Consider the following 15032-nt stretch of genomic DNA (forward strand, 5'->3'; position numbering starts at 1 on the left):
GATCATGTTCTGAAGCTTCAATTGAACATGCGTCATTAAAATCATGAAAATCTTCATTTTGTTCAAAATGCTCCCCCCAACATGATGCTCCCCGTCAACATCAGCATCCACTTTCTCATTCTCCCCCTCGAAAGAATGATCCCCCTTATCAAGAGTGTTCGAATCCAAGTGATCCCCCTCCACTGGATTAATATGCATACTTTCGTCCATTGCTTGAGGATGTGATGTTGAACTATCATGAGCTTCGATAATTCAGAGACATGATTATCATTGGCTTTAACTTGAACGTCAATAGCATGATCTGAAATTCCAAAAATCAAATCATAATCAATATCCAATGGTTATGAAGGTTCAGATTCTTCATGAATTTCCTATAAAATAGGATGATTTTCAAAATGCTTTTCAGTTTGTTTGATATAATAATCATCAAATTTAAGATTCAACGTTTCTTCCGCTTTTCGTGTTCTTTTGTTCAACACACGATAGGCGACTGAATTATGCGAATATCCAAGGAAAATCCCTTCATCAGCTTTTGGTTGAAACTTCGAAAGGTTGTCCTTAAGATTCATAATAAAGCACCTGTATCCGAAAACATGGAAAATTTTCACATTACATTTTTGATTATTTATTATTTCATATGGAGTGATATTAAAACGACGATGGATGAAAGATCTGTTTTGAGTAAAACATGTAGTGGAGACAGCTTCAACCCAAAGATACCGTGGAAGATCCGCTTATGCGAGCATAGTTCTTGCTGCTTCGCATAGAGATCTATTTCTACGTTCAACAACACCATTTTGTTGTGGTGTATATGGAGACAAAAAATTATGCGAAATTCCTTTGTCCACCAAAAACAAATCAAGAACATTGTTCTTAAATTCAATTCCATGATCACTCTTTATCTTTCGAACCGTCTTCTTCAGCGTCGTTTCCATCTTCTTGATAAATTCAATCATGATTTGTGCTACTTCGGATTTAAGCCTGAGAAAATAAACCCACGTGAATCTTGAAAAATCATCAACAATTACTAAAATGTATTGTTTCTTGTTGAGTGTTGAAACTGTCGATGGTCCACACAAATCAATGTGTAAAAGCTCCAGTGGTTCGACAATATTCGAATCAATCGTGATTGGATGACCTTGCTTATGTTGCTTTCCAACATCACAAGCTGCATATAAAGAATCATTATCAAATTTAAGTACAGGTAAACGTCTTACCAAATCTTGCACAATAAGTTTGTTGATGTTTCGAAAGTTGAGATGTGAAAGTCTTCGATGCCAAAGCCAGCTAAGTTTTGTTGTAGCTTTTGAAAGTAGACATACAACAGATTTACCCACAACTGAATTGATGTCCAATGTAAACATGTCACCTTTCATTTTGGATTTGAGCAAAACTTCTTTTGTGTTGACATTCGAAATAATGCTACCCTCTTCGTTAAAAGGTACTTGATTCCCAGTGCCTACAACAACCTGTGATACACTTATCAAGTTGTGTTGAAGACCTTTGACATAAGCAACCCGATTCACTGTAGATTGACCATTCGTTATCTTCCCATATCCTTTGGCTTGACACTTTTGATTGTTTCCAAATTTAACCACTCCAGCATTCTTCAGGCTTCGGAAATCTTTTAAGTTCTCCTTCTTCCCAGTCATGTGACGTGGGCAACCACTATCAATTTACCATTTATTATCATATTTCTCATCACATAGTACCTATAATTATTGAAAAAATTTAGGTACCCAAGGCTTCTTGGGTCCTTGGTTATTAGCTTGAAACAAAGAGTGAATTTTAGAACTGAAAGCCCAAGTTCGAACTTTTTCCTTGATACTATCAACTAAATCAACATCATTATCTAAAGATATTGAAATGTAACTTTTCGATAGTTTTGGATTTTCACTAGATTGCACCTCAGGCTTCTCATTTCTTGTTAATTTGGTGATTGGTTTCCATCTCTGAATTGGAGTATTCAAATCATGAGAAGATAAACTTCTAGTTGTGGATTCATTCAAATACTTTTCGTAGGCTGTTTTGATCTGACCTTGTGAAAACTTTCCAGACTGAAAAAATTTTCCTTGTCCCTCAAGCCAATGATTAATGGAATGAACTTCTGATTTTCGTTTTGAACATGAAACCTTTGTTGGTTTTGTGATTGGAGATTTGGAAAATTTAGCTTTGTGGTGTAAATGTTACTGATGATTTGAAAGTTTTGTGTGTAGTTGGTTGACTATTCGTTGATTTTCGAACATTGTTAAGTTTTCGATCATTCACACCCTTTTGTGATGTCTCATACATTCGAATGTTATCAAATTTTCGAACATGTGCAACCTTTTGATTAATTGGAAAGGTGACTATTACATTCATTAGTTGATGAAAGAGATGTGTTTCGTGGTTTATCTATGACCAATGGCTTTTGAAAACTCTTTCGTTTTGAAATGTATGTTAATTTGGATTTTGAAACATGGTTTTTCTCAGACGAAACTTTGGATTTAGTTAAAGAAAATTTTTCGTTACACACTACATGCCAAAAAATTACCTTTCGTGCCTTTCTCTTTGAAACTTTGTGTTCTTTTGAAAACTTAGCAACAAGCACTTTGAATTCATTTGAATTAAGTTTCACAATTGGATTTGAATTAACAACTTCTTTTGTAACAACTTCTTTTTCCTTTTCAAATTTAACAACCCATTTTTGTTTTGGTTTTTGTTGAAAAACATACGAATTTTTAGTGAGATTGCTTTCAACTATGTTTTGATTTGCAAAAAAATATTTCTTCTGTTGAACGCTTATTGTCTTTTTTGACCAATTTTTTGAATTCTGGCTTTATATTCTCTGCATTTCTAGTGGTGACGAAGACTTGATTTGGAAACACAACATTATCAGTACATGTAAAATTTGGATACACAACTGTGTTGGTTTCCAAAAAATGTGCTCCTTTGTCACTAATCACTTTGTCAAACAATTCAGTGTCACCATACACTTGTTAAACAACAACTCTTGGAATTAAAGTTTTTATTTGAAACTTTCTTTTCTTCCTTACAAACATTCAAAGCTTTAACTTCATCCTCCTCATCATCACTACTATCAGTATGACTGTCTCAAACTTCCACATCATCAAAGTCAAAAATTTTTGTAGTAGAGGGTTTTCCAATGTCATCCTCAACCATCGAATCATTAACAATTTCTTTACCTTTGACCTTAGATGTGATATGAATGATAGATAACTGAGAACAGTCAATACTTTCTTCTTCTGCAATTTAACTGATTTCGCTAAGTATATCCAATTCTCATTGACATTAGCAAAATTAAGTTGTGAATTAAGTTTCGAATGTTCAGTTCATTTCAAAATTTTCACTTGTTCATCTTTTGTCAGACTTTCATTAACAATATTAACGAATTCATTAGCAATTAAAAACTCATCTATCTTAACAACGCCATATGCAAACCTATCGTCTGGACCTTTTTTTAAAATCAGCTATTGTGTTTTCACAAGCATATGACATGACATCAATTTTTCTCTTTTGAATGCAAGAAAAGGTAATAGTTTATGATGTTGTTCTTTGCTAATGTGAGAAGAATGATGTAATGCAGTTAATTTGGCATACAAACGTTTTGCATAGTTACAATATATGTTACGTTGTGCCAACAACATTCTTACATCTTTGTCTACATTCTCTCTATCATTATTGACATTTCGTAATTGTATCTCTAGATACTCTACCCTGCTACGTTTCGTATCTAGCAACTTTTGAGTCTTAAGCAATTGATTATTAAGTTTCTTTGCTTTGTTACTAGCAGACACAACAATAGCATCAAAGTAAGCAACAGTATCATCAAATGAAATTATTTTAGAATCATATGCTTGTAAAGAAATATTAAAAGATTCGAGTATAGAACGTACCTTAGTTTTCATGGGAGATTTATCACTTGACTTCATAACAAAGCAACGTACAGAAATCTCCTCTTCTTCTTCATTCTCAAAGCTTGCAAAATAGCACCATGAGTAGGATGCCTCATCTCCTCAACATCAGACCCGAATGACCAGATCTGATAAGTACCACTTTCTTCGTCTTCACTCTCTCTTCTTGCCACAAGAGACAATCCCTTGGCCTTCTCACGAACTTCCTCTAGTTTTTCAACATAATATGTTTCGTCCTTGTTTCTATTCTTCTTTTCCTCTTTCTTTCGAAGCATACAATTAACTGCAAAATGTTTCGCACCATTACAATAAAGACAGTCTATGCTAGAATCCCCTTTCAATTTCTTTTCTCCCTTAAACTCTTTCATCTTGTCATCATTCTTCTCAAACTTTTCAAATTTCTTTTTCTATTCTACACACAACTTCGCAAAATTTTCGTTCACCTCACTCTTCTTTCCCTTAGGATTAAAGCCTTTTTGAAAAACTTTTTAACTTGATTATTCGAGTAAAAAGCTACAGCTTCATCATCCGAATTTAAGAGAAAACCTTCTTCATCTGAATTCTCCTTTTCAGCAGATTCCACCTCAGACACTTTCGAAACTAAAGCCAGTGGTCCTCCTAAACTCTGCTTCGATTCTTCAGCTATTTCAGAAACTTCACTTTCGTGTGTTTTTAACTGATTGTAAACATCATTCAAAGATGAACTATCGAAGCTTTGCTGATTTTTTATCATCATACTTACACTTCTCCATTCCTTCCTTAGTCCCATAACAAAAGTAAGATTATACTCGATTAAGGACCTTGTAATTCCAAAGTGATTGCACCTGTAGATCAACTCATTCAGACGATCGTAGTACACTTCAATTGTTTCAGTTTCCTTCTGTTTGAACTCCTTCAGTTCAACCAAACACTGCTTAACAAAATGGATCTTTGTCTTCTCACTTCCTTGATACTTTTCTTTGAGAGTATTCCAAATCTCCTTAGCAGTTTTACAACAACGAATGTAGTTATAAACAACAAGTGGCAAAGAACCTCTCAACTCTCTCATGCATTGCTTTTCATTGTTCTTCAGTCTTGTTTGTTGATCTCCAACAACAGAAGTAGTTCCAGATGAACCTAAGTTTTGAACATTCAATGGAGGTTGAACTGTTACAATGATACAATTCCATAATTCTTCATCACGCCCATTTAGATAATCCTGCATACGATTAGACTACTGATCATATTATTCAGGAATTAAAATTGGAATTTTCGTTGATAATCCTGGTAGATGAGAAAACGAAGTCATTGAATTGAGATTAAAGTTTGCCATTGATGAACAAATGAACTTTTTAGAGATTTTTTAAAAAACAACGAGAATTTGAAAACAATTATCTGAAATGATTCACAAAATCCAATAGAACACTCGATTCAACAATCCAAATGTACAATCGTATCACAATCTTAGATCTCAGAGAATTTTTCAATTTCATAAAGCGCGGAAGCTTTTGAACCAAAAATTTGATTCAAAAACTTTTTGAACAATTGAAAATCAGATCACAAAGATGATTCCGGCTCTGATACAAATTGATTAATCAATGAATCAACTAAGATATTAATCAAAGTTAATATTGAAGAAGGTATGAGAGATTGAACACAGGATGTAAATAAGATTTCACTTCAGCACTATTACGCTTTGAGTTTATAGAGAAAAATAGACAAGACTACAAAGTTCTATCTAACTCTAGTAAAGGATCCAATTTATAGGATACATAAAGTGAACAAAAAATATACTAAGGCATAACTACTTAAGCTTCGTATAAAAGCGCCCTAGTAAAATAGATTACAAATCATACGAAGTGTACAAAGTATACTTCGACTAATTACAACAAAAACAACCCGTACAATCCATCCCCAAAAATCTTTCTTAACCTCAAGATAATTTTCAGTTAAGCTCCCAAGCATACATATGGTAAAACAGCATAGAAAGAAAAATTACAACTTGAAAGAATACGCCTTTGACTTTTGGCAAATTTGCCTTATTGTTCAATATCTTTAACTTGAATCTTCAATATTTGGCACTTTTGAAATTTTCTTCATCGTTCTTGATCATCATACTTTGTAATCTCTTACTCACTCAATAAACCTTGACAACTTTTTTTTTTTCTATTTTTTTTCTCTTTTTTCAACTCACTTTTTTTCACTCAAAACAAAAAATATAAAAGAAAAAAAATATGATAAAGCAAGAGAGCTAAATTTCAAGTCTTATTGTTTAAAGGTATTAATCTAAATTGGAATGACTACATAAGCTAAACTGGATATATTTCAGGTACCCAATGCTAAACTTTTTATGTCCCCCAAACTACACAAGGTTGCATTTTTGTCTCACAATTTCACTAAGACCGGGAAGCCACAAATACACTATAACATATTGGCTTAAGTAAATCTTAGTGTTCGCATCGAATTACCCCACATAACACTAGGAAACTAGCCCAAACGCAATAATATAATATTTTTCAAATGACTATATTTATTAGAATATTTTTACAATCCTATGTAATATATTTGTTTTAATTTGTAGCATTTTTTCTATTTTCTTTTATGCTTGAAAATCATTTTTCGACCCCCTACGCCACACTTATTTCATACAAAGCCGTCATTGTATGCATAAATAAATTAAAATCACATAAAATCAAATAAAAGGGAGAAAAAAAAACAGACTCCTTGGGTAGTAGTGGCAACATCGAATCTGGTTGTAGTGGGAAAGACTGAACATCTCATGTCAATTGTTGGAACTAGATTCCTGCTACCGCTCATGAATGTGCCAGATAAAAATGAACCAAAGACTTTTAACTTCAAAAAATGTGGTGCAAACATCTTCAAAATTAGGCAATGAACTTCACTCACGACGTGAAAGAGTAGGAATCACATTATGTATTAGAATGAGAGAGCATCAAAATCACACTCAACTTAAGTCTCACGGAATGACATAGTAGGCACCACGTCATGAGAACGAAAAGTCAAAAACTGGAATCGCAATCAAAATCTTCGTCACGACATAACAAATGAGGAGTCACGTCGTGAAGTCTGGAACTTCACAAAATCAAGTTCTGCCAAAATACATTTGATGGAAAATCTTCATTACACTTCTTAATGTCTTAAGACCCTTTCTAAACCTCTTTTTTTTGTTAATCTCTCTCTCTCTCTCACTCTCTCTCTCTTTTCTCTCTCTCTCTCTCTCAATATCTTCTTCTCGCACGATAGCCACCCCACGCTTGTCAAAAGTTATGGTCTTCGATTTCAACTTTTGACTCTCATGACTTTTTTCTCGACAAGTAAATAAATTCTGCAAAAGCAAAAAAAAAATTCCTATAGGTGAAATAAGAAAACAAAATCAAACATCATTTGGTTACAAGTTTAAACTAAAACAAGCCAGAAATAAACAACACACACCAAAATAAAAACAAAGAAAATCAAAATAAATAAGGAAATTGGGGTAGTGTATGCTAAATAAATACTAAAATTTCTAGGAGCCCATAGTCCTATCCTAAGTAGTTATATAAGGAAAATAAGGTAGCATGCTGGGCAGGCGTTCGATATGGAAATGCAAGTATATCCCAATCATTGATTACCCAATGTAGTTCATACTGCAGCGAAGATTATCTAAATAAATACCAACCCGGTTTTGAAATGGGTCGGTTAGGACTCCACCCATATGTACATGTAGGGGTTGTTGTTCTCACTTACCTTGTGCTCGCACATTCCTCCTTCCTCTTGGCCTTTGCTCCGCCGCTTGTTCAAGTGAGACTTCTTCGTCGTATGTTGGTATTACATAAATCCCTCCCATGGTCACAAGCACACACATATTCTGTAGGAAGTTCATGGTAAGATCCTTGCCTTTAATTCATGTCAACTTCTGAACCATTCTTGGGATAAATACACCATATTATTTCACCAATCAGGTCAGGAAATGGCCACCCACATTTGGGCTTCCTGCTCTTGAGTTAACTTCTTTCTCCCCCCCCCCCCAGAATTCAGCAAGAAATTAAGGGATGTTACAGAAAACGCTCGATGCCAAGATGCTCCATAAATAAAATAAATTGGGTCTAGTAACCTTATCGCCATGCTTTTTTATGATTAATAATAAAAGTAACAAGGTGGTGAATAAGGCGTTGAATTAGAGACCTAATTTGACTCTCTTCAGAGATCCCTGAGTTGTAGTTGCATTTTGCTATTGTAGACCAAAACCCATAATTATTGACCCCTTTAGAATAATCTCTCGTTGGTGCCCGTAAGAACATATCAAATTAAGGTGACAAGGCTACATGTTTGTATAAACATATCCTCCATGCCAACTTGACCAAACTACGCTCCTGGTATTGACCTCTGAGTCAGAACATAAGCGCTCTTCCATGTTGAGGATCCTTCGTATTTTCATCAAAACATATCGTAGCAAAAACAATTTGACACAAAATTCCTTAAAGACAAGTTCTTTTGTTGGAAAATAGGTTTTTCCAACCATTGCACGTAATTGAAATGCCATTCCCCTCATATAACTTTGTAAGGTGTGGGTTGAGTCTTCCTAAGATTTCGATTTCTTTCAACTTTTCATAATCAATGGTTGGTGAAATAGAAAATTCCTTATTCTTTAACCACCCTAATCGGTTAATGTAGTTTTTCAGGACATTGCATGACATGTTTGGAAACTAGTAAAATAGGTGGATTAAACACAAAATACAAAAAGAAATAGTTTGTGTTCTATTTTTCACATCATGTGGAGAAACACAACAAAAACAAACCAAAAGCAGTTACGAAAAACAAAAAAGAAATGGTCTATGTTCCAATTTTCACGTCGTGAGGATAGCTCGGTTGGTGTCTACAAACAGTACTTTTTTTTTTAAATGTAAATCTAAATCTAGTAATCACATATGCAAACCAAATTGCTAAAGAAAAATTCTTAATTTGAACATATAAACCCTAAAATCGAACCCTAAGTCTCAATGCACCAAAACAGAAAAATAAGGGCATTAGAACAAAAGATTCATATCTTTGATGTTGATTAAACACATAATACGAAAGGAATGCGTTTGAATAGCATAAAAAACGAAGTGGGGGACTGAGAGTCGAAAACACACATCGTCAATGTATTTAGAAAATGGTAGTAAATTGTTTTTTATTTAGGGTAAAAATTGTAACGTCCCAAAAATTTCAACAAATTTTAAAATTTTCAAGACGATCCAGTTACTAATAAAATGTTTACAAAAATAGTGTTCTCAACATTAATTGAAAGTCAGAGTTTCCCAAGATCTAGTCTATTGGAAAATCAAGGATGTGTATGGTCACGCCTTCGCCTTCCCATTCTAATCATCTGAGGAACCTGAAGCTATAAACAAAATTGTAAACACAAGTGTTAGTAAGTTTCCCCCAAAATACCTCCATGCAAAACTAGCATAAACACTAATACTCATGTCTGGCCCAATCAGCCTTGGGATGGAATACCAGGCATTTCCAGGATGGGTCCAGTCATCCTCGGGATGGAATACCTTCGCATCATAAGCATATTGGCCCAATTAGCCTCGGGTTGGAATACCAATATGTCGGGTCCAATCAACCATTAGGTTGGAATACCTAGGGTTTTTTGGCCTACCACGTTAACCATATCGCTTTTTCTGAGCCTCCATGCCTACGTCTTAAAGTTGGCCCACACCGAGTTTCTTGGCCTACAGCACAAAGCAGGACCGCCTCAACCCAACCAAACTCAATGCGTTGACATATAAACAATCATGATCAAGTAGGCACATAATACATACAACAACAATAATACACCTCACTACTACCTACTAATTTTCTCAGCACATACACTCCCGCTACCAGCTAACCCCCATAGAATGCGTAACCATAAGTAACCAGAGGTGAGATAGCCACCCGAAAAGATAGTCCTACTCTAGAGCCAAAACCAAACAAGGAACAGGCAAGAGAGCCTAGACAAAAAGTTCTCAGGCTATCCTACGTAACCACCGATAGTCTCAAAGGGAAATCCATAGATGATAACCAGCAAGCACAGATAACATATGGTTCTACAGGTTATTACCACAAAGAAACTAACTCCATAGATCACTACAACATATCAACATATCAGCATACTCAATACCAAAACATAGATCTAGTAGGAGACAGATCTAACTGATCACTACAACATATCATCATACTCAATACCAAAACATAGATCTAGCAGGTCACTACAACATAACAGCATACTCAAAACTAGAACATAGATCTAATAGATCACTACAGCATAATAGCATACTCAATACCAGAACATAGATCTAATAGATCACTATAGCATAACAATATATTAAATATAAAAAATCCAAGGAATGCATAACTGTATATACTTAGAGGTGAGATAGTCACCTGGATATGTGATCCTACTATAAAGCCACAACCAAACAAGGAACATGTAAGAGAACTTAGATTAAGAGTCATTAGTCTATCCTACATGACTATATACAGTCCCTAGAGCATCCATTTACTAGCAGATCATTAGTATTAGTGGGCCCGAATTGGTGCCTTCGACCCACAGGTACAGTGAGGCGAAACTCACCTCAATGTGCGTGCAGAAACCACAGTAGCAATGAAGGACTCTAATAGCTTCAACTCACTTCCAATCACCTATATGAAGATACTTGATTCAATACTTGATCACAGGTCATAGTCACATGCAACAATGACCACTTCACATGCTGAAATAATATTCTAGTCAACAACCCAAATACACACCCGATTATAGCCCAAAATAAAGCTCCTCGATTCTAAGGTTTCTACATAAAATGATAACTCGGGTAAGTGTTCCTCACTAAACCCATTAAGTACTGTGACAACCGTCAAAATTCGAGTCAGTTCTAGATTTGACTAAACTTAGTTGCACGTATAGGCACGACACATACTAGACTAAGTAACTAGAAACTAAGTTATAACCTACTAGAAACTTGGAAACAATTAAAATCAGTGGATAGTATACTTAGATTTCACATTGATATGTGAATTCTACAACTACTTAACTGTAGTGAATATCCATATTTAGGTCACTCTTTGACTCAAACACCTTTTCATGAATCATATACACACATCATACACTTGACCTAATGGTAGAGATTAGGTCAAAGTCTCATAGAAACTTAAGTCAAAGTTGAATACTAGGACTAGTATACTTGATTCCTCAATTTCGCTTGAATCTCTGAATCACTACCTTGACTGCCAATAAACCAGTAAAAATAAAATTAGAAGCATTATTTATAATTTAAATAAGGGTTATGAAACTCAAAAATAATTTAAAGACTCAAAGATTTAATTTATTTTGATATTTAAAGATTTACAAACTCTCAAACGAAAAAAAAAAAAAAACACTAAATGCCCAAAAAAGTCACATTTATAAACTTTAACCTTAAAGATTATATGAAAATAATTATGAAACCTCTAATATTATCTTATAATAATTAAAATTATGAAAATGAATTCAAGGAAAATAAAATTTAAGCTATCAACATTTATTCCTAATTAAGAAGTTAAATCAATAATTTAATAAAACAAATCGTGGCTTAACGCATACTTTATAAAAAAATGGAAAGATTTATAAAAATTGAGGGAAATTTATATAAAATAAATGGAAGAGGTGGGAAATCTCTCTCCTCAGTGAAAATTCGGATCTCTTTCCCCATATCTCTCCTCTTACCAACACAAAATCATTCTTCTTCTCTCTCACACTCCATCTTCCCTCATTCTCTCTCATTTCTCTCTCACACTCTTACACACATTTTCTCTCTTCCTCCCTCTATGAACCACAAAATTTTACAGCAAACATGTCCAAGAACACTCAATATACTCAACATCTTCATCATCTAGTGGTGTTCATTAAGGTAGAACACGATTTCCTTTCATTATTCCTTCAAAGTTTACTTATTTTCTTGGATTTTCTCCATCTTCTACTCCATTCTAATGAAAGATCATGAACACATAAACATACACACACAAGATCACAGTTTAGATGATGATGGTGGTAGGATTTCACCCAAAAACAACATGCATGTTGTAAATGGTGAAATCCAAGGACCAAAACCTAAGTCAAAATCAACACAATGCATTTTACTACAAGTTATGGGTGAAAAACACCACATGCATCCAGAGTTTTCTGTCAAAAACGATTTTTGAACCTTTCAAACTCATCAATGGTCTTCAAACAAACATGCATGTGATGATCTTCAAGCTTATATGTAACATTCGGATTCCCAGCTATAATATTTTTATTCTTTTATTCTTGGAAGTTGTGAGGAGACTCGGCGAGTTGGTGTTTAAACTCGCCGAGTATGGTCGCAGATTCGTATCCGGGTTCACAGCCGGACTCGGCAAGTTCATGAGTGGACTCAGCGAGTCCACGCTGTTTAATGAATCCCTAATTTCTGGGGTTTGAGACCTATTTAAAGGCCCTTAAGGCCATCATTTGCGGCTACCAAACCCCATAGAGAAACCCTAAGAGATCTAGAGTGCTTGTGAGGAAGGAGAGGCCATTCTTGATCTTTTTGTGGGTGTTTTTGCAAGAAGGAGTTGACCAAGGCAAGAGGAGGATGAAGGAGGTGCGATTTTGGTGACTCTAGAGTTCATAGACTCCATATTGAGGTATTTATTTGGACTTTCTTCAGTTTTGGTGTCGATTCTTAGAGATAGGGTTTTCTAACCCCCTTTAGAGGATGGATAAGTGGAGCAATTGGTCCTTTCTCGAGTCTATTCTTTGGATCTGGACCCAAAGAGGTCCAGAGACCTTAACCCTTGGAGCTTCATGAGTTATTTTGGGAGCCATGAGCTTAGGATGTCATTTTTAGGGCTAAATCACCAAGTTAGACCATTTAGATGATATGTGAGTGTCAAGGTCTGAACTTTACGTGGTTATCATGCTTGGAAAGGCTAGATCTATGAATTAAAAGAACAGATCTGACCTCAGGAGGTCCATGGAGTTTGTATATGGCATGAACTCGCCAAGTCCGAAGATCAGACTCGGCGAGTAGGATGACGGTTTCCCGTAAATCACTCAGCGAGTAGACTTGCCGAGTTGGGGAAATAACTCGGTGAGTCAGGGAGAGTTAGGGGACTAGAGTTCAAGGTGGAACTCGCCGAATTGTTCTTGAGACTCAGCGAGTTGAGTCGGGGTGGCCCCCGCGATTCATGCCAGGTGTGACTCGTCGAGTAAGGGGAAGGAATCGACGTGCCAAGAAGGACTAAGAGAGTTAGTGGACACGTGTAGACTCATCGAGTCGCCCAAGTGCACTCGACGAGTCGGGTCAAAGTTTGACCGTTGACTTTTGTTGACTTTTAGGGTTTGGTCAACAGTGAGGCCTTTGAGCCAAGAGAGGGGTAAAATGGTTTTTTACCCTTCTGAGGGTGTTAAGAAAGGTTTGAGTATAGTTATATTTATGAGAGTATTTACTTTATGTGATTAGGCGGAGGCTAGATAACATTTCTACCGAGTCAGAGACTTACCGAGACACCTGAGGTGAGTCTTCTCACTATACGTTACCTAGAGTGGTATTATGTGTTGACCAGAGGGTCTTATGTGTTATGTATGAGATTATGTGCTATGTGATATATGTATGTTGTATGATGTTATAGACCAGACTGGAGGGTCGAACGAGCATTGACCGGACCAGAGGGTCCAATGAGCTACGGGACTGAAAGTCCCGCTGAGACACATTGACTAGAGGGTCGTATTATAGCCTCGGGTGGCGTATGTGTTGTATGCGGTATTTTGGGGAACTCACTAAGCATTTATGCTTACAGTTGTTGTGTTATGTGTTTCAGGTACTAGCGAGGACCGTGGGAAGGCGCCGACATGACTCGTACACACTAGAGAGAGTTTGATTTTATGATCTTGGGATATGTTACGTTTCAAAAACTAAAATTGGAAATATTTGAGAATGTTTTTATATGAACTTGGTGAATGAAAAATGAAAAATTTGTTTTGAAATTTACATTGTTACAAGTTGGTTTCAGAGCCTTGGTTTTGAGGGATTCGGATGCATCTTCGGGCGTATCTGAACTCAAACTGAGGATTTGAGGAAAAATTTTGATAATGAAAAAAGATTTTTGAAAGGAGTAAGAAGCATTTTGAGACAAACAGAGCAGAGCCGTGTGTACGAATAGCCAACACTCGAATGGTGAATCCCCCAAAGTACCCTTACATTATGTGTTACGAGATATGCTATGTTACATTATGCATGCTAGAGTAGGCTAGGTATTCATATTAGGACTAGAGTGGCCTGATTTGTGATGCCTTAGCCTAGGAGATTTCTGCTGCTGAGATGCTTTAAGAGCGAGTAAGATAGCAGTTAGGAGCTCATGAGAGGGCTATCGGAGGGTAGCCAATGCATAATGAGAGTAGAGTACTTGTAATGTAGGATCCAAGGAGGAGGACTTGGAGTGAATGCTGATGCGGTGTGGTCAATAGTATTGGGCCCGTACTGCTGAAGACACCGTGGGAAGGCGTCGGCGTGACTCGTACACACTAGAGAGAGTTTGATTTTATGATCTTGGGATATGTTATGTTTCAAAAACTAAAAATGGAAATATTTGAGAATGTTTTTATATGAACCTGGTGAATGAAAAATGAAAAATTTGTTTTGAAATTTACATTCTTACATTAGATGCTAGATCATCAAAGTATGTTGTTAAAAGCTTTCAAATATGTTCATGAAGGATTTATTTCCAAATAAATATTTAAAACTCGTTTTCTGAACAAATTCAATTTTTCCCAGATTCCCATCAACAAAATAAGATGCTCTGTAAATTTCCAGAAAATAAGTCATTTATCTCGAATTATTATAATTAAGGCAAGGAAATAGGGCAATAAATCATATAAAATACTTTCTAAGATCTATAAATCCTATGTAAATTCGTGGATGGCCCCTATACTAAATAACGACATCTTATTAAGTTTCATCGATTTTTGTTACTGTTTAGTTTGGTTTTTTATTTTTCTTTTTCTTTAGCCCCAATAAATCATAAAACCACTTTACACAATTTGAAAAGGGTATATAATAATTTTCGCAACTTATACTCTGTGTGGAAGACTTAGAAAAATATTTTCAGAAT

General features: G+C 35.5%; 1 protein-coding gene across 1 annotated transcript; it reads right to left on the minus strand.

The window, feature by feature from the left end:
- Positions 1-371: 371 nt before the first annotated feature.
- LOC111903599 (uncharacterized) lies at positions 372-4282 on the minus strand. Its single transcript, XM_052766717.1, has 11 exons — positions 3948-4282; positions 3654-3786; positions 3351-3470; positions 3193-3245; positions 3019-3088; positions 2534-2662; positions 1777-1952; positions 1334-1668; positions 1078-1168; positions 856-981; positions 372-579 (listed from the first exon to the last, which is right to left on the minus strand). The coding sequence occupies exons 1-11, from the start codon at positions 4280-4282 to the stop codon at positions 372-374; spliced, it is 1776 nt and encodes a 591-aa protein (XP_052622677.1).
- Positions 4283-15032: the final 10750 nt, after the last annotated feature.

The sequence above is a fragment of the Lactuca sativa genome, chromosome 8 (assembly GCF_002870075.4).
Source record: "Lactuca sativa cultivar Salinas chromosome 8, Lsat_Salinas_v11, whole genome shotgun sequence".
NCBI lineage: Eukaryota > Viridiplantae > Streptophyta > Magnoliopsida > Asterales > Asteraceae > Lactuca > Lactuca sativa.